This window comes from Bison bison, unplaced genomic scaffold (genome assembly GCF_000754665.1).
Source record: "Bison bison bison isolate TAMUID 2011002044 unplaced genomic scaffold, Bison_UMD1.0 scf7180017864466, whole genome shotgun sequence".
In the NCBI taxonomy this organism is placed as follows: domain Eukaryota; kingdom Metazoa; phylum Chordata; class Mammalia; order Artiodactyla; family Bovidae; genus Bison; species Bison bison.
This window is the reverse complement of record NW_011495027.1, coordinates 15235347-15261113: the sequence shown is the minus strand read 5'-3', so window position 1 is coordinate 15261113 and position 25767 is coordinate 15235347. Positions and strand designations below refer to the sequence as shown.

Genomic DNA, 25767 nt, shown 5'->3' with positions numbered 1-25767 from the left:
TTGGTGATGGACAGGGAGGCCTGGTGTGCTGCGATTCATGGGGTCGCAAAGAGTCGGACATGACTGAGCAACTGAACTGAACTGAACTGATAGAAAAATAGATCAGATTTGTGGTTACCAGGGTCACTGGGTGAAGGCAGTGAAAACGCCTAAACTTCTGGTTATAACAAAAGATGTATTAGGGATATAATGTACAACTTTATTACTATAATTAATACTGCAGTATGTAACAGAGAAAATCCTGAGAGTTCTCATCACAAGGACTTTTTTCTTTTATCTTGTGTCTATATGTGATGATGGATGTGCTCTAAACTTATTTTGGTAATCATTCCATGGTGCATTAAAGTTAAATCATTATACTATACACCAAAAACTTATATATTGTTGTATGTCAATTGTATCTCAATAAAACTAGAATAAAAAAATGAAAATATAAAGAGCAAAACCAAGAATAAAAAATAAGCCTGATACATGTGTTATATGTGTGCTTTACTTTTTTTAATATATAGAAAAAGTAGAAAATTACACATAAATTGTTAACATAGATTGCTTTAGAGGTACGAAATTGAAAGAGAGAGGAGAAAAACTATTTATATTTTTATATATTTTGGTTTAATTTGAACTATTACCACAATCTTATTTTCCACCTGAATTTTTTTAAAGCAACATAGAATACAATGAATGGTGTTCCCAATTTGGGTAATTAACATGCTTGAATGCTCTGAAGCATTTGAAAGCAGTATTAATGAATAATAAAAGTTAATTGATAAAAGAACATTTAAAATTTTATTCCTATTTATTCCGTCCAGCCTGCTGCATTTCTCTTTGCCCTGGTACCTTCAGTACCAATTATCCAGAATTAGTAAGATTTGTTTCTATAAAAATAGAAGCTGTATAGGGCAGAATCAACATGATATTAAACAGACCTGAGTTAAAAATCTCTGTCGTGTCACTTGATACTGGTCATTTAATTCCCTTGTGCCTCAGTCTCCTCATCTGTAAAATTGGTACCTGATTATTCCAAGGAGGATGAGAGTTAGAGAAACACAACTCACAGAGAGCAGTGAGTGTCATAAACACTCAATGCGTATTTGCTTTTGTTATTAGAACTGTGTCTGAATGTCTCCTGTAGGGGTACAGGTCATCAGTGGCCTGCTGCAGGGGTTCTGGGGACAGCAGACCTGGGTATGGCATAAGCCCTCTTGAAGGGCACAAACAAAACCTTGTGTGCACAAGGACCCAGGAGAAAGGAGCAGTGACCCCATAAGAAACTGACCCAGACATGCCAATGAGTGTCCAGGAGTCTCCAGTGGAGACATGGGTTGGTGGTAGCCTGCTTCAGGGTTGGAGGCACTGAGTGCAGCAGTGCTTGCATGGGATCTTTTGAAGGAGGTTGCCATTATCTTCATCACCTCCACCATAGTTTGGCCTCAGGTAAAGGAACAGGGAGGGAACATAGCCCCGCCCATCAATGGAAAATTGGATTAAAGATTTACTGAACATGGCCCAACATTCAGAAAACAAATATCATGGCATCTGGTCCCACCACTTCATGGGAAATAGATGGGGAAACAATGGAAACAGTGTCAGACTTTATTTTTGGGGGCTCCAAAATCACTGCAGATGGTGACTGCAGCCATGAAATTAAAGGACGCTTACTCCTTGGAAGAAAAGTTATGACCAACTTAGACAGCATATTGAAAAGCAGAGACATTATTTTGCCAACAAAGGTCCATCTAGTCAAGGCTATGGTTTCTCCAGTGGTCATGTATGGATGTGAGAGTTGGACTGTGAAGAAAGCTGAGTGCCGAAGAATTGATGCTTTTGAACTCTGGTGTTGGAGAAGACTCTTGAGAGTCCCTTGGACTGCAAGGAGATCCAACCAGTCCATTCTAAAAGAGATCAGCGCTGGGATTTCTTTGGAAGGAATGATGCTAAAGCTGAAACTCCAGTACTTTGGCCACCTCACGTGAAGAGTTGACTCATTGGAAAAGACTCTGATGCTGGGAGGGATTGGGGACAGGAGAAGAAGGGGACGACAGAAGATGAGATGGCTGGATGGCATCACCAACTCGATGGATGTGAGTTTGAGTGAACTCAGGGAGATGATGATGGACAGGGAGGCCTGGCGTGCTGCGATTCATGGGGTCACAGAGTCGGACACAACTGAGTGACTGAACTGACTGAACTGAACTGAACGTGGCCCAGCCCATGGGACCCAGTTTTGCCCTCAGTCTCTTCCATCAGTAAACTTCCATAAGGACCTTTTCCCTATCCATCAGAAGGCAGAAAGAATGAAAACCACAATCACAGAAAACTAACCAAACTGATCACATGGGGCACAGCCCTGTCTAGCTCAATGAAACTATGAGCCATGCCATGTAGGGCCTCCCAAGATGGACGGGTAATTGTGGAGAGTTCGGACAAAACATGGCCCACTGGAGAACGGCATGGCAAACTACTTCAGAATTCTTGCCTTGAGAACCCTGTGAACACTGTAAAAAGGCAAAAAGGTATGACAATGAGAGATGAACTCCCCAGGGCAGTAGGTGCCCAATATGCTACTGGAAAAGAATGATGAAACAACTCCAGAAAGAATGAAGAGATGAAGCCAAAGCAAAAACAACACCCAGTTGTGGATGTGACAGGTGATGAAAGTAAAGTCTGATACTGTAAAGAGCAATACGTATAGGAATCTGGAATGTTAGGTCCATGAATCAAGGCAAATCAGAAGTGGTCAAACAGGAGATGGCAAGAGTGAACATCAGCATTTCAGGAATCAGTGAACTAAAATGGACTGGAATAGCTGAATTTAACTCAGATGACTGTTATATCTATGGCTGTGGGCAAGAATCCCTTAGAAGAAATGGAGTAGCCATCATAGTCAACAAAAGAGTCTGAAATGCAGCACTTGGATGCAATCTCAAAACGACAGAAAGATCTCTGTTTGTTAAGGCAAACCATTCAATATCACAGTAATCGAGTTCTATGCCCCTGGTGGCTCGGACAGTAAAGCGTCTGCCTGCAATGCGGGAGACCCGTGTTTGATCCCTGGGTCGGGAAGATTCCCCTGGAGAAGGAAATGGCAACCCACTCCAGTACTCTTGCCTAAAAAATTTCATGGATGGAAGGAGCCTAGGGGCTACAGTCCATGAGGTCCCAAAGAGTCTGACACGACTGAGTGACTTTACTTTCATGCCCTGACCAGTAATGCTGAAGAAGCTGAAGTTGAATGGTTCTATGAAGACCTACAAGACCTTCTAGAACTAACACCCAAAAAAGATGTCGTCTTCATTATAGGGGACTGGAATGCAAAAGTAGGAAGTCAAGAGCTACCTGGAGTAACAGGCAAATTTGGCCTTGAAGTACAAAATGAAGCAGGGCAAAGGCTAATAGAGTTTTGCCAAGAGAACGCACTGGTCATAGCAAACACCCTCTTCCAACAACACAAGAGAAGACTCTACATGTGGACATCACTAGATGGTCAATACTGAAATCAGATTGATTATAGTCTTTGCAGTCAAAGGTGGAGAAGCTCTATACTGTCAGCAAAAATAAGACCGGGAGCTGATTGTGGCTCAGATCATGAACTCCTTATTGCCAAATTCAGGCTTAAATTGAAGAAAGTTGGGAAAAGCACTAGACCATTCAGGTATGACCTAAATGAAATCCCTTATGATATTACAGTGGAAGTGACAAATAGATTCAAGGGATTATATTTGATAGACAGAGTGCATGAAGAACTATGGACGGAGGTTTGTGACATTGTACAGTAGGTGGTGCTCAAGACCATCCCCCAAAAAAAGAAATGCAGAAAAGCAAAATGGCTGTCTGAGGAGGCCTTACAAATAGCTGAGAAAAGAAGAGAAGCTAAAGGCAAAGGAGAAAAAAGATATACCCATTTGAATGCAGAGTTCCAAAGAATAGCAAGGAGAGATAAAAAAGCCTTCCTCAGTGATCAGTGCAAAGAAATCGAGGAAAACAATAGAATGGGAAAGACTAATGATGTCTTCAAGAAAATTAGAGATACCAAGGGAACATTTCAAAGACAGGCTCAATAAAGGACAGAAATGGTATGGACCTAATAGAAGCAGAAAATATTAAGAAGAGGTGGCAAGAGTACACAGACGAGCTTACAAAAAAGATCTTTATGACCCAGATAACCACTATGGTCTGGTCACTCACCTAGAGCCAGACATCCTGGAATGCTAAGTCAAATGGGCCTTAGGAAACATCACTACGAACAAAGCTGGTGGAGGTGATGGAATTCCAGTTGAGCTATTTCAAATCCTGAAAGATGATGCTGTGAAAGTGCTGCACTCAATATGCCAGCAAATTTGGAAAACTCAGCTGTGGCTACAGGACTAGAAAAGGTCAGTTTTCCTTCCAGTTCCAAAGAAAGGGAATGCCAAAGAATGCTCAAACTACAACACAACTGCACTCATCTCACACGCTAGCAAAGTAATGCTCAAAATTCTCCAAGCCAGGCTTCAACAGCATGTGAACCGTGAACTGCCAGATGTTCAAGCTGGTTTTAGAAAAGGCAGAGGAATCAGAGATCAAATTGCCAACATCTGCTGGATCATGGAAAAAGCAAGAGAGTTTCAGAAAAACATCTACTTTTGTTTTATTGGCTATGCCAAAGCCTTTGTGTGGATCATAATAAACTGTGGAAAATTCTGAAAGAGATGGGAATACCAGACCACCTGACCTACCTCTTGAGAAACCTCTATGCAGGTCAAGAAGCAACAGTTAGAACTGGACATGGGACAACAGACTGGTTCCAAATCGGGAAAGGAGTATATCAAGGCTGTATATTATCACCTTGCTTATTTAACTTATATGAAGAGTACATCATGAGAAATGCTGGGCTGGATGAAGCACAAAGCTGGAATCAAGATTGCCAGGAGAAATATCAATAAACTCAGATACGCAGATGACACCACTGTTATGGCAGAAAGCAATGAACTAGAGCCTCTTGATGAAAGTGAAAGAGGAGAGTAAAAAAGTTGACTTAAAGCTCAACATTCAGAAAACTAAGATCATGGCATCCGGTCCCATCAGTTCATGGCAAAGAGATGGGGAAACAATGGAAACAGTGGCAGTCTTTATTTTGGGTGGCTCCAAAATCACTGAAGATGGTGATTCCAGCCATGAAATTAAAAGACGCTTGTTCCTTGGAAGAAAAGCTACGACCAACCTAGATAGCATATTAAAAAGCAGAGACATTACTTTGCCAACAAAGGTATGTCTAGTCAAAGCTATGGTTTTTCCAGTAGTCATGTATGAATGTGAGAGTTGGACTATAAAGAAAGCTGAGTTCCCAAAATTGATGCTTTTGAACTGTGGTGTTGGAGAAGACTGCTGAGAGTTGCTTGGACTGCAGGGAGATCCAACCTGTAAATCCTAAAGAAAATCAGTCCTGAATATTCACTGGAAGGCCTGATGCTAAAGCTGAAGCTCCAATACTTTGGCCACCTGATGCGAAGAACCAACTCACCAGAAAAGAACCTGATGCTGGGAAAGATTGAAGGCGAGAGGAGAAGGGGGCAACAGAGGATGAGATGGTTGGATGGCATCGCTGATGCGATGGACATGAATTTGAGTAGGCTCTGGGAGTTGGTGATGGACAGCAAAGCCTGGCGAGCTTCAGTCTATCGGGTTGCAAAGCGTCTGACACAACTGAGCGACTGAACTGAATAATCCTTGTATAGATACCCTCATTTGAGAGAGTCAGAATACACCTCATACAATAGCCATGGTTCAGAAAACAGAGTAGTTAAAATTTGTCAAATGTGACCTATGTTGTATTATCAGTGGTGAAAGCCTATTAGTACACAGTTAAAGCTTTGTGTTTTTTTTCATTTTCCTTCCTCATCTTAAAGGCTTCTGGAGCAGACGCCCTGGAGTTAAATTTATCGTGTCCGCATGGCATGGGAGAAAGAGGAATGGGTCTGGCTTGTGGGCAGGTAAGGACCTCAACAGCTGCCGTTATGTATGTCTGTGACAGAGCAGGCCCCTGTACAGATAGTTACTCTACTTTAGGCAGGAAGATGCGAAGATCAGATGACTGGCTTGAGACTTCCAGGTCTGTATTGTTTAAATATTTAGTGCTTAAAAAGTAGAAAATTAGAGAAGCTGAAATTACAGCAACTGTTTAGTTTTTATTGAGGAAAATATCACATTATGTGCTTGACAGGAGGTAATATCATAACAAATAGTTTTTAAAAGCGCTGAAGCAGAATTAGCTGATTTCAAATGCAATGTTCTTTATTCATTCCTGATGCTGATCCACTTTCCCTGGAGCAATATACTGTACAAAATGCATTGTTCGTAGTGATTTTGTAGTAAATGGGGCACAGCACAAATTGCATTTTACATTTTTTAGCATATGATCATTATTCTCTAACTGTGTTTTGGGAGTTGCAAAAAGACTTTGATGATATTTTTATTTTTTGATACAATAAATGGAACCTTCATGCTAAAACTCTTTCAGAAACTTAATGAATAAAATGTGGAAATCTGTGTTAATATGTAGAAAATACTGCATCTTTATGTAACTAGATACAGTGTTATATGTTAAGGAACAATGTAAAAGCTTAATGCTAAAAAGGTGAGGATTTTGCAACTAATTTAGCTTTTAAGCCCAGAGGGAAATCATGTGAGTTAAATAATACAAATTGTTGTAGTTTATGACAAATTTCCTAGTCCTAGAAAGTTTAATTTCCGCATTTGACATGGAGCCTTATACATAGTAGGTAGTCAGTTCTTTTTTTTTTTCTCCCCCAAGTCATAGAATTATCTGAATTAAACTCTGAGGCCAGAGATGCTTAATTTGGACAGGCAGAAATTTCTGCTTATTCAAATGAACGTAGTTTGCTATTTTCAGATTAGCATTCAGGGAGAATTTTGAAGTACCTTGTAAATATTTAATTAACATTCAGGATAGATTTGTGACTGGGAAGAAACCATTCTTTTGTAGCAGCAGGAGAAGGTGGCCTAGTCAAATGTTGTTCAAGTATACTCTCTACTCCACTCACAGCAGATTATCCAGAAGATCATTCAGTGTGGTAACAAAACAAGCCTCAGAATTACCGGTAGAGGGAAAACATCATTATGTTACATCATAATTTTTATAAGTCATGTGATTAGGCAGCAGTCTGTGTGTCATGATAGGTAACTTGGTTAAAACAAGGAACATTCTTAAAAGGATATCTGGAGCAAAGTCCGAGGGAGTTGAGTTTCTCTCTTTACACCTTTCCCGAATATCTTTTAGTTACATGGATTAAAACAGCTATGGAAAATTTGAATCTATTGACTAAGTTTTAAAAGAAAGATGTATTTTCATATGTATTTCTTCCCACAAATATGACAATTATTTTGAAAATGTCACCCAGCTTTATTTTTTAGAGTGGACTTTTGCTCTGTGAACACCTCAAAACTTACCCAGCTGTTGAATGTCTTAGGTGGATCCTCCCCAGAGTTATTTAGCTGGATAAAACAGCCTTTGGCTGAATGAGGATGCAAGTGCTAACATTTTTCAGTCAGTTATCATTAAGATTTCTAAAACTCATGGAAAACATATGTTCCAAAAACTATCATGTCTTAGACTGAAGGAAACTTAGAAGCATTTCCATTTCTTTTATTAGTTAAAATCTCTAAAACTATAACCAATTCTACTAGCCAGCTTTGGAATTTTTCTTTTGAATTATATTCTCTTGTACATTGTCTAATTGAAAAATAAAGCTAATTTAATTAGTTTGCTCCAACATAATTTAAATGATTTCTGTGCCTTGGGACGCATGCATGTTCAATATTTTAGATATCGGGAAGGAAGAATATTAGCACACTGGAAAAAAAAACCTGACTATACCTCTGAATTTTTAGAGTGGGCACGAAGACATCTGGGGCTTATTCATTTTCTCCTTTACTTCCTATTTCCTTTTCTCTGCCTCCTGTTCCCATTGCTTCTTCCTCCCTCCCTAAGGTTTATAGTCTTAAACACTCACAAGTTGGTGGGATGGGGAATTTGTACCCAGTGTTGGGAGACTGAGGAGCCATTCCAATTTGTCTTCCTCATCATAGTATGATCTGCATCCTGTTTGCTAAAAGCTCCCTTTGTGCCAAGTAAAGAGCTATGTGTATTGCCAGAGCATGAGAAACATTTGCTTCATCAGTGACTCAAACTGACATTAGTCCCATGGCTAGAATATTTTTCCATTAGAAACATTCTCTTGTACTGTCACCGTTTCTGGTGTTTCTAGAAATCATAATGATTTTAGCTCCATAAGATGAGTATAAGCAGAGTATAGTAATACAGTACATTTTCCTCTCTAAACATTTTTTTTTCTTCTTTATCTCAAATATTTTCCTGCAAATCAACTAAGTGAGATACACTGCTTTTATACCTGAGTTTAATTAGCTGTATATATTTAAACATACACATGTAAATTTAAACTCTTTATATATGTTTCCATAGTGACTAAAAGTTGTGAAATATAGGAATAGAAAAGGCTATAACCTTTATGACATAGAGACATCATATATATTTATGGAATTTATAGAAATAAATAAAATCTCAAGCTGACCTGGGAATTTGAATTGTGTATCCCCTGCATGGTGAAACTTCATATAAAATCTTAAACACTTAGCAGGACACTTGCTAAGTGTTTAAAGGCAATCTCATTCTTTATTCTTTCCATCAACCATCTTTGTCACCTTGATCAAGCCACTTACTCTCCTGAAGCATCAGTTTCCATCTCTATAATATGGCATTTGAATTAGATGGTCTCTAAATCCCCTTCCAGCTGTAATATTCTTTAAATGCTAACATTATAGGCAGCAAGCTAATATGTCATTTTTAAACTATTCATAAAGACCATTGGTAAAATAAGAACAACTAAGGAAATAAAAATTGCATATTATGTTATTCTTTTTAAAAGCATTAACATTTACCTGGCTTGCATGAAAGTCAATGTTTTATTTATTTAATTTCTTTTTTCTTTTTTACACAAATCAATTCTGCTCACTTTCTGGTATATTTTATTTATTTGATGAATATCTAACTAGCAGTTGTTTAAAAAAACTTGGTTTAATAGACATTTTGTACTTTACATAGTTAAAATAGAACCCTTGTGCTTTTAGTATGTCAGCCTGCTCTTCTATCACATTTTTTCCATTTTGGTTAGTGGTTTCACCCAATAAACTTGATGCTCAAGCAAAGGTAAAAAGACCTTCTAGTTTGGGTGGCATATAGTCCAAAGAGTCAGAGTTATATTACAACATGAATTTTTTTTCCCATCTTTTCTTCAGTTCATAGCAATCCTCTGAAGTAGGATGAGTTTCCATTCCATTTAACAAATTAAAAAAGAAGAAACAAAAAAACCTGACCTTCCATGTTTCCCAGGTCACAAATCTGTCAGTGGCTACCAGGCCTGAGCTTTAGTTAGCATGCAAGCCTGAATATAGGGAAGGCGCAGAGAACAGTTCCCAAGAAATCAGTATTCTAATGTTAGTATAAATATTATCATTATTAACTTAAAATTAAGAGCAGGATTAAGCTCTAAAATCCCAAACAAACCTGAACATTCTATGTAAGTGTTCTGTCTCTCAGGAATGAGGGAGCTGTGATGTCTTGACAATAAAATTTAAAGTTGTCTACATGCAATCTATGCAAACTTTCTGTGACAACATATTACTTTATAAAGGTACTTGAACTATAATAAATTCTATAAAGTGAAGATGAAATGGCACCTCTTTGAAGTCTTCTTTTGTAAAATGCTAAGTGTCCATAGGACATTAAGTAAATATTCTTCTTCCGTCCTTTCAGAATTATGCTGAATATTTTTACTTCAACTTCATAGAACCTCCTAACCTAGATTCACACAGGAGCTGAAAAGGCCTTAAATAGCTTTCTATTGTTATTGTGTTTGTTTTGTTTTTTAAATTATTACCAACATTTTAAAAACAGGTGGCTGACAAAAAAAAAATCTACTTCTTTCATCTCTTGAAATAAAGAAGATATGGCCACACTTGACCTATAACTAGAGCTTCGTTAGGCTCCTTTAACCCTCTATGAGGTACACATAAACAGCAGCAGACATTTGACCAAGGATAAGTGCTCACTCAATATGGATTTTATCAGTATGTACCTCTCTGATTCAACCTTAAAATATTGAAACCAAGCCTTCCCAGGATTTTGCTAATTTTCTGGGTTCTTGACATTGAAGATTCTCTAGATTGCCTTCTTCAGCCAGCAGTACTTTTAATTCTTAGACCCTCCATCAGCTACCAAAAGAAAAATAGTAGGAAGTAGAGTGTGGCGTATGGGATAAGTTGCCTTGTCTTCCTACCTTCCTATTTTATCTTCCACATAGCAAAAAAGAAGAGCAGGAGGCAACATGTTCCACAGGACTTTGTAATACTAGTTACATAACTCCTTAAGATGATTTTTTGTCCTTGCCATCAGAAAGCATGTATTTTTAAAGCTTTTTCTTATTTTTCATACCAGCTGTTTTCTTCTTTGCCTTGAGTCAATGATGTGGCACAGACTCTCAGAATTGAAAGGAACCTTGAAGATTTCCCAGTTCAACCTCCTTATTTAGAGGACAGAAATTTGGGACTGGGAAGTGATCTAAATAGCCTTAGTCTGAGCTAACCAACTAGCAGAGCCCAGCGCCTGTAATGCCCTTGTCATTGACCCCCGTCTAGTGTTCTGACCAGTATTTTCTACTATGTCATCTGGGTGTACTCAGATCTCCAGTCAACTGAATGAGTCAGTCAGTTGCCCTGGAAACTTCCTACTCTGTACCTTTTTAAATACTATTATTCTCTCCACCTGGAATTCATATCTTTTCAACTGAAATTATTCAAATAAAATTCACCTGTCTAATTCTATGGTGGATGACCTCTAATTCATTAATTGGGTATATATTATCAATTAAATTGTCCATGATAAAGAAAAAATAATATGTTATAAATGAACAGGTTAAAGATAGAAACTAGATACATACTCTCATTTCAATCTCACTGTCAATGAGTTTGGATTTCTTTACCTGAAAATTCTAAGAAGTTACGAAGATGTTGTTTATCTGGCCCTTGGAGGATTCTCATTGTTGAATGTTTGCAAGCCATGATTTGGCCTTCATCATAGGTGTGATTGCTAAATAGTGCACAACTAGTTCAATAACAATTCCTTTGAATGGAAAATTCCATGATAGTATATAATTGGAGGGAAAACTGCTCTAACTTTACAGACAGAGCAGAATCCTGAATAAAGATGGTGCACCGTCTCATCACTTGCTATGTCTTGCTTTCTCACAACCCCTTCCATTTGTTTACATATATTATTTACATAGAATTTGTAAACACTGGAATAATCAACTCAATCTTAACAGTTACCATCAGGAAATACATATACAGTCTAGCTTTTATGATGATTTATCTAGGCAAAACAAACAGATTTAAAATTGCTAAATCTTATATGTTCAGTGATCTTAAATGTACTGATTTATATTAATATCATCTAGAGCAAGATTTTGATATTTCCCTCATGATCTGTTCTGTGTCCAAATTTAATTTGCATAAACTCTGTATTTTTCTTTTTAAAAAAGAAAAAAAAAAGATTTGTTTCTGTTACAACATGCCAACATTTTTCATAAAACACAGATTATTGCTCTTTCCCTTGCCAGAGAGCAGATGTCTGTCACCAGGAAGAGAATCCAAAACTGAGTATGAGGACCGCATTGCCCCAGATGTGCTATCCTTTCCCTTGGGAAATAAAACCTTTTCCAGCAGCTGGGCTAACAGACCTTCTATCTCATTTGCCGTACAAGGTCTAGGGAACAATGACCAAAGCTCTGCCTCCATCTGGTTCCCATGGCATGTCTGTGGAGAGGACAGTATAAAGATACTACTTTTAAAGCCAAAACAGCTGACTAGTCATGGCACTTCCTATATACCCCAGAGAGTGAAATGAAGGCACTTGGGAATATGAGAAATCTTAACGGAGAAACAGACATAGAAGCTCCAGCAATGGTAAAAATACAGCAAACTGAAGCCACAGTGCTGTCTCTGGTATGTCTTGGGGGATCTAAGGTGAGGATCACTGCTGAGTTAAATTTCCTTTTTGATACTTGTTAGATGTGTGCACACGAGGCCTCCAGTATTTCAGGTTCTTGATTCCTCTCACCCTTTCTGACTCTAGCCTCCTCTAAGAAACATGGGTGGCAAAGTGCTGCTTTGTTCCTGAACATGATGTGTAATTTTGCTTTAATCAGCATGGATGAATGTAAGTTTAGGCTGGAAAGTTGTACCTGAGGTCTGTGAGCTGATTGGTTAAACATGGGCCAAACTAGGTTTGCCTCTGTGGATTGATCCCTGAGACATCATAGGTTTGGAAATCACTGCACTGTAAAATAACCTCATTCCTGGAAGAAAGACAAGAAATGGCTGCATGATATAAGTTCCTGCCAAAAGCGACTAAAATCCGATATTACCCAAACACATTTTACTTAGCCTGCCTTCTTTTATTTTCCTTTTGGTGATACAATTTTGGAAGTGCTTTAAAGTAGATTATCAACTTGTTTATGAGAAAAAGTATCTCTGATTAAAAAGAAATATTTGCTTTACACTATATTATGTTGCCTAACTTTTTATTTGATTTGAATTCTCAGCCATTTGCATAGACATGGGTGCTTGGATAAGTAGATAGCTATAGGAGATCTGTAAGAGGCATTTCTACAACTGCCAATATTTTGCCTTAAGCTGGTTCTCTATGAGTTTTTCAATTTTAGTTATTAATGCTGGCTAATGATATAAAAATGATTGCTTTCTATTAAAAATTATAAATGTTTAGGAGAAAGCAACATCCTTAAATCTAATCTAACTAACTGAGATGTTAGTTCTAGATCAGGAAATATCATTGTTGCTATCTATAATAACAATCATGTATATGTCATTTATAAAATAATTATGTTGTACAAATAGGTGGACCACCTGGTGAATAGTTGCAGGAAGAACATTGAAATACGTGGTTTTAAACTTAACATGGTTTTTATTATACTTATCATGCTGAAATAAAGCAGCAATAGCATTTCTAAGTTTTTTTATGAATCACTTTCAGATGGTCACACCACAGTAAATTTGAGAGTTTTCTATATGTCTGTTGACTTGGGCACAAAGATGAACTAAAAATATCTTTGACCTATAGAGAGGGATGTGAGAGTAAGGTGAGGGAGAGACTGTGAACTTAGTCTGTGATGTCATACAATTTGTAAAGCATATGTCGTTGAAGAGTAAATAGGTATCAGCAGTGTGAAATGGAAACAAAGTTGGGAACCGTAATTATTAAAATAGAAATATTGGCAAAGAAATGGAGAGTCTAGTCATAGGATCCAACTGCTGCTGCTAAGTCGCTTCAGTCGTGTCCGACTCTGTGAAACCCCATAGATGGCAGCCCATCAGGCTCCCCTGTCCCTGGGATTCTCCAGGCAAGAATACTGGAGTGGGTTGCCATTTCCTTCACCAATGCATGAAAGGGAGAAGTGAAAGTGAGGTCGCTCAGTCATGTCCGACTCTTAGCGACCCCATGGACTTCAGCCTACCAGGCTCCTCCGTTTGGAAGAACTAGCAAACAGGGCTTGAATTTGATGTTAAAATGGACGAAAGACCCAGGAATAAAGGATGCTGAATTTGGGGTTAAAAAGCAAGATTGGACAGAAATCTAATAAGAACTCAGGAACTAAGAGACTCAGAGGCAGCAGAGTTCAAGATAAGGTAAGAGAGAGAATAACAAATAAGGGGAATCAAGGGAAGGTATAAGAGGCACCACTTCTAAGAAGACTGTAAAATTAAGGCAACTTCTACTTCAGAGACAGTTTTTACACATTTCTCACTGGGGAAGAAGTAATCTTTAAAGTACAATCAGTTTAAGTCTTCCAGCTGGGAATAGAGGAGCAACATTAGGAAGGTGGTATATCGTTTTGTCTGACTAGAGGTGAAAATATTGCCCTCTCCCCACAAAAGTAAGTCAAAGAAAATAGATTTAACAAACCCATAGCATTTACAGCCTAGGAGTACTGATTCAAAATTGAAACTTTTATGGCTTTTGTTACCATCATTTGGCAGCTACATTCCCAGAGAACTGTTAGGCTGCCCCACCCTCAAACACATGAGGTGGTTCTTGTTGGGAATCACGGATGTTACACAAACATGAAGTCTGTTTTGTTGTCAATTACGTTGCAGAAATCTTAATGACACTCATGTTTGGAGCTAATGATGGTTTTGTTCTTTCATCAAAAAAATCAATTTATCAAGTAACAATGTGATTAATTAATATATACTCTGAAAAAAAAAGTTTTGTTTAAAGGGATATCAACTTTAAGATGACTGTCAATTTTAACCACTTTTAGATGCCTTGAATATCTTTAGTTCTTTTCTTATAATATTTACTATTTTACTTTTTCTAGAGTTAATGGTTTGAGTATTTATTCTTCTCTATCTGTTGTTCCTGGGTGTATACAGCTTTAAAAGTCTTGATAGATCAAGTTGCAAATTTGGTTACATTTCCTGGATGTTAACCACTCATCAAAAAAGAACATGCAGATGTTTTTGTCTTTTTTGTAAAATTTCTAGTCCTCTATCAGCTGTGATTTCTGTTACCAATTATCAGTTGCCAAGATTTTTCTCTTCTTGAATACACCAGAAATTGTCATTCCTGTTTTTCCTATAGTTATGCTTCAGTGTATGCAGGAGCAGTGAGTTCTCTTCACTTCTAGTGTCTGTTCTCTATTCCTCTTTCCTTGTTCACTGTTGATTCTTCTTATATATCCTACACCTGTCTCAAACTTTTAGAGAATAGCCTTTTTATTTAGGAAACATAGATTTTAGACAGCCTATTTGGCACTCCCTGAATCACCAAATAGTTCTCTACTTTCATTCATTCAATAAATTTTTAGAGTATCTTCCATGTCCAAGGGCTTCCTAGGTGGTGCAGTGGTAAAGAATTTGTCTGCCAATGGAGGAGGCACAAAAGACGTGGGTTCCATCCCTGGGTTGGGAGTATCTCCTGAAGTAGGGAATGGCCACCTGCTCCAGTAGTCTTGCCAGAAAATTCCATGGACAGAGGGTCCTGGCAGGTTACAGTCCATGGGGTTGGGGAAAGTCAGACACGACTGAGCATAGCACAATGTACCAAGAATTGTGTGAAATGCTGAGAATACAGTGATAAAAATAGACATGTTATCTGTCCTCAAGTAGCTTTCCATTTAGTAAAGTAGAGATATATTGGATAAATAACCTCACAAATAATAAGTGGTGAGTTGAATGGTGATAGTGGTGGATATGATAAGACTATATTTTCATTTTGAGAGAACAGAATAGAGGAGCATGAGAATAGACTTGAGAACACAGGCTAAAATCTCCTACAATAAATAGTTCAAGTAAGAAATATCAGTGCTTTGTATCTTAGATTAGGAAAATGATGGTAGAGATAGAGAAATGCATATGCCAAAGATAAGGATCACACTGAGCAGCATCTGAAGATAAGTTGTATGGAGGTTCTAAGGAAGAAACAAGTGGAAAGATAGTTCTTAGCTTTCTAGCTTTTGCCAAAATTCTGGTGTTGTAAACTAAGACAGGTATATTCCCTAGGTAATTGATGATACAAGGTTAAAGTTGACTTCGTGATTGGATCCAGGAAAACAGATATTTTCAGCATTCTCACTCGTTCTGCCTCTCTCTCCTTTGCTCCATGATGTAGTGAATGATGCATTCTTACACAGAACAGATAAGCATTCTTTATTGATCTGATGACCTCGCCTCAGACAAATAAATGGTTTATAATCCCACCCCTGTATTCTTGCCTGGAGAATCCCCATGGACAGAGGAGCCTGGTGGGCTACAATCCATGGGGTCACAAAGAGTCTGACATGACTGAAGCAACTTAACACTGCACACAAGCACACACAATTCTAGCTCTCAGGAGATCTTTACCTTTCCAGTCCTGGTCCATCCACTCATATCTGTGATTCTGATATTTTCTCCATTTCTTATTATTAAACTTTTATTAAAAGTTTTCCTCCAAAGGGAGCCATGCTTATTTTAAACAATTAAAAACTTAAACATGTATAAAATGTATTAGATATTTATTCTCTCAATAGAAATGATAGACATGGTAAAGTGAAGTGTACACTTTTCCTAATGGTAAATAAGGAATTATATTTTTGAGGTGGCTATAAAGTTACCATGATATATATAGATATATAGATATATGTGTGTGTGTGCATGCTCAGTCATGTCTGACTTTTTGCAACACTATGGATTGTAGCCTGCCAGGTTACTCTGTCCATAGAATTTTCCAAGGAAAGAATACTGGAGTAGGTTACTATTTCGTATTCCAGGGGATCTTCCTGACCCAGGGTTCAAGCCCACCTATCCTGCATTGGTAGGCAAATTCTTTACCACTAATATGTATGTATGTATGTATGTGTGTGTATGTATGTATATCAAGATAATCAATTCATAAAGAGTTTTTTAATGAACAGTAGAAATTGAGTTTATTTTACTTAGTGCCCATATTATTCTAGGCAATGTTCTAGGTCTTTCTATGCATGGAATATGCATCCACTCTTCAATCAGCTTTGAGGGGGAAGATAAACATCTACATTACAGACAAAGGAACTATGGCTAGAGTGACTTACTCTACATTGAACACCCAGGTTTAATGTCATTCTGACACATTATAGGTTCAGTAAATATTTTGGACAGGTTAATAAAGATATGAATGAATGAGTGAATGAATGAGTGAATGAATGAGTAATTTGATGAATTAAGCCTTCATGCAAAATGGATTCTTGTGCTATTCAGATTAAGAAGGTCTGGAGCAGAGTGATTTATGAATATGACTCAGTAAAGCAGTTCTTGATTTTTTTGTAACTTAGGAACTTACATTTTAGGTCATTTTACTTGCCTGTGAAACCAATCACAGTTCCTTATTCTGATTTTTTGTTGTCTTTGCACCACAGATGTTTTAGGTTTCATGTGCCTGATTTCTTCAGTTCAGTTCAGTACAGTTCACTCACTCAGCTGTGTCCGACTCTTTGCAACCCCATGAACTGCAGCACCGCAGGCCTCCTTGTCCATCACCAACTGCCGGACTTTACCCAAACCCATGTCCATTGAGTCAGTGATGCCATCCAACCATCTCATTCTCTATCGTCCCCTTCTCCTCCTGCCCTCCATCTTTCCCAGCATCAGGGTCTTTTCAAATGAGTCAGCTCTTCGCATCAGGTGGCCAAACTATTGGAGTTTCAGGTTCAGCGTCAGTCCTTCCAATGAACACCCAGGACTGATCTCCTTTAGGATGGATTGGTTGGATCTCCTTGCAGTCCAAGGGACTCTCAGGAGTCTTCTCCAACACCACAGCTCAAAAGCATCAATTCTTCTGTGCTCAGCTTTCTTTATAGTCCAACTTTCACATCCACACATAACCACTGGAAAAACCATAGCCTTGACTAGATGGACCTCTATTGATAAAGTAATGTCTCTGCTTTTTAATATGCTGTCTAGGTTGGTCATAACTTTCTTTCCAAGGAGTAAGTGTCTTTTAATTTCATGGCTGCAGTTACCATCTGCAGTGATTTTGGAGCCCCCCAAAATAGTCAGCCACTGTTTCCACTGTTTCTCCATCTATTTGCCATAAAGTGATGGGACCAGATGCCATGATTTCTTCAATATGTCTCAAATCCATTCTAAACATGTTTGTCTAGAAGTACATACTACACACATATACATATTATTCCTAATTCCCTGTGCCCTGGGCAGGAATCTACCTCCTTTTAAAATATTGCATTTTTGGAGCTCACTAATCATTTTGTAAGAATAAGCCTTTCCACATGTTACTGTAGGTGTTTGGAAGATGAAAAATGTCAAAATGTCTGACTATGACTTCCTTTTGCACGTTTGCTACCCTGTATAAACAAGGTATGTACCCAGGAATGAGGGAAGGGAAAAAAAGTATACCACATCAGCTTGGCCTCCAGTGGAATTAAGAAGATTATTATCTCCTGTCTCCATGCCCATCACCTAATGACAGAAAGTTCTGGATTACATATGCTTCTGAATGTCTCCCACGTTATTTGAGAATAGGTAAAAATCACTGATTGGGCTTCCCTGGTGGCTCAGACCGTAAAGAATCTGCCTGCAATACAGGGGACCTGGATTTCATCCCTGAGTCAGGAAGATCCCATGGAGAAGGGAATGGCAACCCACTTCAGTATTCTTGCCTGGAGAATCCCATGGACCGAGCAGCCTAGTGGGCTGTAGTCTGTGGGATAAAAAAGAGTCAGACAACTGAGCAACTGCACTTTCACTTTCACACAATCAATGAAACCTGCCTTGCTGTCTGCCAGGTTCTGATTCAAGGTCTAACTCATGCAATCCACACTACAAATCTATGGTGTATGGACTGTTATTAATTCCTGTTTTACAAAGGGGAGAACCCAGTGTAAGTAATGTGGCAGGGCCACACAGCACATAAAGGGTAGCGTCAGGATTGAAATCCTGGGCATCTAATTCATGAACCTCTGCTCCCAACTTCGGGCACAAATGCCTTTCAAAAAAGAATTTGAAAGAAGTAATCCCTGGCTTTACTGACCATAGAAATGAATACCTATCTTACTGCTGTTTCTGTCTTTGAAGAGAGTGCTATTTGTGAAAATAATGAAAGCTCTTCTATATAAATACTACTGAAAAGGCCGTGTTCCTGAAAATGAATGGTAAAAATGATTTTAATGATGTTTATTTTTATGTCCTATTTATTTTTCCTGTATCCAAATTCATTATAAAGAGGAACCCTAACAGGGTTAGGTTCTTTGTTAAATCTCCAGATGTGATTAAAAGATAATGCAGTATTACAGTCATGAATGCTAATTTTCAAGGACTGTTTTTCTTCTAAAAATCTATTTTTTCATCGTTCCAATTTTTACATCATCCCTCCCCTATAGGAAGCAGTGTGTGGTACCAGGCATTCAGAAACTGTCCCTGATAGATGGCGATTATCCAGGAGACGCTGGAGAGGGGTGAAACACTCCCCACCACAGAGGTGCCCCCAGAGTTAATTCACCCTTCTTTCACATGGTGGAGAGCACTAAATATGCATAACACCATCCTGCCTGTATGTGGTTCTGTCCTCGCCTGCCATTCCGCAGCCCTACCCTCTACAAAGGGTAGATCATTAAGCCATCCAACGGTGGGGAGTATTTTCATATAGCTGTTGCCCTTTATAGCAGCCTGGCAGCGAGTGACCATAATAAATTATGCACTGTTCTGTGAGGCTGTGACACAATGCACTGGCAGAACAGCGGGGGTGTTAGAAAATCCATTATTTGAAATTTTTGTTTCTTTTTCTTACTAGATTCCATGCTGCTCTATTCCTGTCATCTTGTTCCTTTCTTTCGTATCTATTGTTTTGAGGGTTTTGTGTCTGACAGTTCTTTTCTACTGCTGGTTTTGTCCTTTTTGTTACCTTGTTTCTGCCTTAGCGGGCTCCCCCACCCCCTTTTCTTGGTCTTGTGTGTTGTGAGCCCCGCTCTTTTCTGTCACGCAGTCGTTCTCCTTACTTTTCTTTTTCTTTCTGCCTTATTGTCTCATAAAATGCAAAACCAAATTCTCTTTTTTGTTGGCATTCTTTTGCGTGATGTTATGTGGTTGTCATTTTCCCTTCAGGATAGGTGTACTTTACTGTATGTAATATTCATTTTGGTTCCAAGAATCCCACACATATGGCCAGAGGAGTGCCAAGGTTGGTGACAGTAAAAAAGCAATCGAAGCAATCAGTAGAATAGTTCTCTGAGAACAGTGAAGACCTATTTCTTCCCTGTAGATCAATTCACAAAGAATCTCTATGTTTTTGTTCCTAATTTCAGATTATTCAGTGTTTTCATCTTTCTCCAAGAATAGGTCTATTATTCCAAAGTGGCAGTCATTTTGACACTATTCCTGGCAAATCTACTGATTTGCTTTTCCTTCATCCTTTTTCCACTGATGAACACAGCCTGAAATGATTGTTTGGTAGTTGAAACACCCATTGGTTTAATGAATTCGTTAGTTATTAACTGAGCAACTATTACATGGCAGGAGTGAGGATGGTGTTGAAGATACTGGACGCTACCAGCTTTCTTCTGCATTTTTGCATTCTTTAATTTAGTTAAGTCCCGTATTCCCAATTTCTTTCCTCTTTCTGTGGTCACATATTGCTATTTGTCATTCTACCTTCTCCATTTTCTGTTCCTTGATCATTTTGGATCTAGCACTCCTGTTTTTATTTAGACTTATTTACAAAGAACTTCTGATTTTCTTCCTAAATTGGATTAGGAGGCTCAAATTTCCTTGGCAGTGAGCACTCAGGAATATACCAGATTCTCCAATCTCAGTTTTGAGTTGCATTTAAAGACAAATATAAACAATACCCTCACCTCTGCTGTGATCATGATTTTCTTAATATTTGCTATAGCTGAATTTAATGTATTAATATGTATATTTACTAAATAGTAATGAATTAAATCAAAATCTACAATTAAACTTTTCCTGGTTTCTTTTAAAAGTTTTCCCTCTGTTTTCACTTACTTATTTTTTTGTAAACGATCTTCTAAATTTGGTTTCTCCTAAATCACCTTTGATTTTATGTTTCTATCCCTATTATGTTTTTATATTTCCATTATCTATTTATTTCATTGTATTCCAGGGTCATTGCTATTTTTGAATTGTACTTCTTATTTAAAATAAGAATTGTAAAAGTAGCTCAAAAATAAGTATATTGCTTTTTGCCACTTAAATTATTTTTTTCTATCTCTATATTCATTTCCCTTATATTTTTAATCTCCCTACTCTTCCTCATGTCTCCAAATTTATATTTCCTTTATTCTATTTTCTTTTTCTTTTTGTGCTACTCAGAATTCTGTCCCTTAACTTTTCTGTATAATTCGTTTCAAGAAACACTGGTCCTATTAATATCATTTTACAAATTCCATTGGAACAACTTATCTTATTTTTACTAATTGGGTTTTCAGTGTAAACTCTCAAACTTGTAATATAGTGTAGCACATAGTCCACGGGGTCTGAAAAAGTAGGACACAACTTAGCGACTGAACAACAATGTACCCACAGAAACAAGTCAGTTGTCCTGTCAGCTTCCAGATGCATTAAAATGCTCATGTTATTTTCTCACGTATTTCACCCTTACATTTTTAATATTGTCCTTCTAAGTTGGGAGAAGAGGAGGGAGGAACATATATAAAGAGCTATGAAGATGTTGTGAAAGTGAAAATGAGATAATAGACCGAAAGTAAATAAGGAAATATAGTAACTAGGACACTTGCATCCTTAACAGATGCCACGGGAAAATATTTTTGGTGACAAAATAGAAGAGAACTTCAGGAAACCTCCCACAGATTTGTTCCTAAAAAGCAGGGCTTTTATAACTGATTCATCAAACAAAACTGACTTTTTTATTAGGTGAACCCATTTCACCCTCTAGAGTTTTAGTGATCTCATTGCTAAATGGTTCTGCCTTGGCTGGGCATTGCTTCTGTTTTCTGTGCCTGTAGCATGATTCCCCAGTTTTTAAAAATTGACAGTATCAATCTGTTTTGAATCTCCTATTACATTTATACTAACCAGATTCCACTCATGATATAAACAGTTGACTAAATGCTAACATTTTTAAAATCAGTATATAAAACAAACAAAAAAAATTGTCATATTTTCTCCTTATTTTGTGACTTATAACATCACTAATAATTGAAGCTTAGTTCTTCCTGTGCCTTTATTGACTGGTGCCAGTCTTACTACAAAGCTTGTAGTCTTAAAAAAAAATCATCAAAAATAAGCTATTATTTTATCAGTTTATTTTGCTGACTCCTGAACCGAAACTTTCAGATCACCTTTGAATTTGTCAGGTGGAATAGTTGCCTACAAAAATTATCTACTTATATGTAGATGAGTAAATATAAAATTGGCATGGGCAACCCACATTCTGGTATAAGTTGTGAACATAAAAATAGAGAAAGTTGGTAAATATAGAGGGCTATAGTATTATTTTTTAAATAATTTTATAAATATTATACAGTGGTACGTTTCATATTAGTAAGCTGTTTAAGTAACATATTTTGGGCTAAATCTTTATTTGAATATTTAATTTCTTCCTTCTCACCACCAATGCCCCAGTCAGTATTATAACAAAGTTTAATTTCCTTAGTTAAAAAGGAAGTTTCAATTTCCTTAGGACTTCCTTTCTTTTTCAGTCACCTTTTCCTGTCATTCTTACCTCCCTCTCCAGCTCTCAAGAGGGGCAGTCCCAGGTCTGAGATTACTTTTATGTCACAAGAATTAAAAAAAAAAAGGTCTCATGATTTGTTGTTGTGGCTGAGTTGCTAAATTGCGTCTGATTCTTCCTGACCCTGTAGACTGCAGGATGCCAGGCCTCCTTGTTCCTCACTATCTCCCAGAGTTTGCCCAAGTTCATTTACTTTCTCTTTCTTTAATTACATTTTTCTTCTTTTTTTTGATTACTTAGCATTTTTCTTGTTTGAATGTGTCTCATGGTTTCTTATTTTCATAGAATCATCACTTTTTTTTTTTTGGCTGCACCACGTAGCATATAAAATCTTAGTTCCCTGACCAGGACTGAACCTATACCCCCTGTATTGGAAGTGCAGTCTGAGCCACTGCACTCTCAGGGAAATCCAAATCATCACCATTTTTTTATAAGAATTTATAGTTTGCTATACATTGGCAGTAACAAATAGATCTTGTTTTTTAATGAGATTTCGTTATGTACCAAGACATGTATTAACATTTTACATAGATTATGTTATTTAATTTTCAAACAGCCCTCTGAGCTATCATTACCATGTTCCTGATTTTTGCAGATAAAGAAACAGAAGCATAGAAAGCTTAAACAAAATGTGCAAAATCCAGCAGCTAAGAACTAGCCAAGCTAGGCCTCAGAGTCATAGTGTCTGTCTGCAGGCCTGCCCGTTTTACCACTACTCCATAGCTCCTGTTTTTAAATGATGCCCGTTGTATTCATTTATTTTTAATCCTGATGTAAAAATAAGTGATTTTCTCACTGTATCCTTCTTCATCATTAAATCTGATGAGAGCAGCATGTGTGTGTGCTAAGTCGCTTCAGTAGTGTCTGACTCTTTGTGACTCTATGGACTGTTGCCTGCCAGGCTCCTTTGTCCATGGGATTCTCCAGAAAAGAATACTGGGGTGGGTTGCCATGCCCTCTCCAGGGGATCTTCCCAACCCAGGGATCAAACCTACATCTCCTGCAGCTCCTGCATTGAAGGTGGATCTTTACTGCTTAGCCACGGGGGAAGACCCTGATGAGAGCAGAATTGTATCTGTATGGGAGGTATGAATCCTGTGGTGCTGACATCTTGATCCATACGCTCCTTGGCATATTCTCCTGGCTGCCTTCTGCCCATCAGCCAGATGAGATTAGTTTATGCATGAAAATGACTCTTATCCTACCTCCATTACTAAAGGAAATATTACTTTACTTTAGTAAAGAGTAGATCTATATCACATTCCTTTTTATATCCTCTACCTTGTCTTGTACCTTAATAGTTTCCAGATAAAGGGTCAAAATTATAGAACCTACTGTCCAGTACTCATCGTATAACTGATCCATCTTTTCACATACAGGGGAAAAGGAAGCAAGGCATCATCCTTCATTCAGTATAGGCCAGATAGAGACATTTCAGAGTCTTTCCCAAGTGGTCTATTTGCTAGAAAGTAATTCAGTTTTACACATTTTTATTTTCTTCATTTATTGGAATTGGGCACAAAAGAGGAAACGGGATAACTCGGCTAAGCAGTTAACTTTATAGAATCCAAGAACCTCGTACACTTGAAAAGGCATTGTAGATTTTTAATAAATACTCCCAAAGAGCTTATGTTTTTATTTCGAGTTACAATTTGACAACATTTAATCCCTTGTTATTGCTTTGTCAGACTTTTAATTGAATTATTCAAAACATGAAACAAAAGGAAAGAATTGCAGATAGCACAGTAATATTAGCAGAATTACCAGAGTGCTGAGAATTATTAAAGAGGACATTATGTTTGTTAATCGGGCATTTAATTTTACTTCTGTTTGTTGATGGGAAACAACCTCTTGGAAAGGATTTTTTCAAAAACCTTAATTGTGACAATGCCATCCTAACATCCATGAATATACTGTGCAACCAAAGCTGTTTGAAACCTAATTAGTCAAAAAGACTCCTAATTTCCATTTTAACTATAGAATTGCTAACCAACATTACATTCAGATTGGTCTTCAGCGCATAGGAAAAAAGCAGACCTTCCAAAAGTGGCTTTTAAAAAATGGGAAGTGTTTGGAGGAAAGATTTTAAAATATAATAGATCATAGCAAAAAAAGGAACACCCTCTCAACTCATTTTATGAGACAGGCATAACTTCGATATTAAAAGGCCAGTGTGAGGAATTACAGGCTAATCTTATTCATGAGCACTGATACAAAGCACCAAACAAAATATTAACGTGTTGAATCCCACTAGGCCTAAGAAAGGTGAACATGGAATGACACTTGGGGCTTATCTCAATGAAGCAAGTTTATAACCAGAAGTATATAAATTAATATAAATTATCATATAAACAGTTAAAAGGGAAGGAATTCACATGATCATCTCAATAGCTACAGAAAAAAATATGTGATAAAACTCAAATCTACTTATAATTTTAAAACCATCCTAGACAACTATGAACAGGAATGAATTTCCTTAAAAGTAATCAAACATGTTTGCAGAATAATTGCAATATATATCAAACTTAATGGTAAGCATTTCTTTCAGGTCATTGTGAAACAAAGATGGCTGCTGGTTAAAATACCTGTTCTACATTGTACTAGATATAAAATGTCAATTCAGTGAGAAAAATAATTTTAAGTAAACTAAAATATCAGTTCAGTTCAGTCGGTGAGTTGTGGCCGACTCCTTAGGACCCCATGGACAACAGCACCCAAGAACTCCCTGTCCATCACGAACTCCCGGAGTTCACCCAAACTCATGTCCACTGAGTCAGTGATGCCATCCAACCATCTCATCCTCTGTCGTCCCCTTCTCCTCCTGCCCTCCATTGTTCCCAGCATCACAGTCTTTTCAAATGAGTCAGCTCTTCGCATGAGGTGGCCAATTGGAGTTTCAGCTTCAGCATCAGTCCTTCCAATGAACACCCAGGACTGATCTCCTTTAGGATGGACTGGTTGGATCTCCTTGCAGTCCAAGGGACTCTCAAGAGTCTTCTCCAACACAACAGCTCAAAAGCATCAATTCTTCAGTGCTCAGTTTTCTTTATAGTCCAACTCTCACATCCATACATGACCACTGGGAAAACCATAGCCTTGACCAGATGGACTTTGTAGGCAAAGTAATGTCTCTGCTTTTTAATATGCTGTCTAGATTGGTCATAACTTTCCTTCCAAGGAGTAAGCGTCTTTTAATTTCATGGCTACAGTCAACAACTGCAGTGATTTTGGAGCCCCCCAAAAATAAAGTCTGCCACTATTTCCACTGTTTCCCTGTCTATATGCCATGAAGTGATGGGGCCAGATGCCATGATCTTCATTTTCTGAATGTTGAGCTTTAAGCCAGCTTTTTGACTCTCCTCTTTCACTTTCATCAAGAGACTCTTTAGTTCTTCTTCACTTTCTGCCATAAAGGTGGTGTCATCTGCATATCT

General features: G+C 37.7%; 1 protein-coding gene across 1 annotated transcript in view; it reads left to right on the top strand.

The window, feature by feature from the left end:
* LOC105003358 (dihydropyrimidine dehydrogenase [NADP(+)]) overlaps positions 1 to 25767 on the top strand; it is a 469109-nt gene that overhangs the window by 147957 nt on the left and 295385 nt on the right. The window contains exon 4 of the mRNA XM_010860499.1: positions 5886 to 5969. Within this exon, the coding sequence (XP_010858801.1) occupies positions 5886 to 5969 (84 nt within the window). The remainder of the gene's footprint in view (positions 1 to 5885; positions 5970 to 25767) is intronic.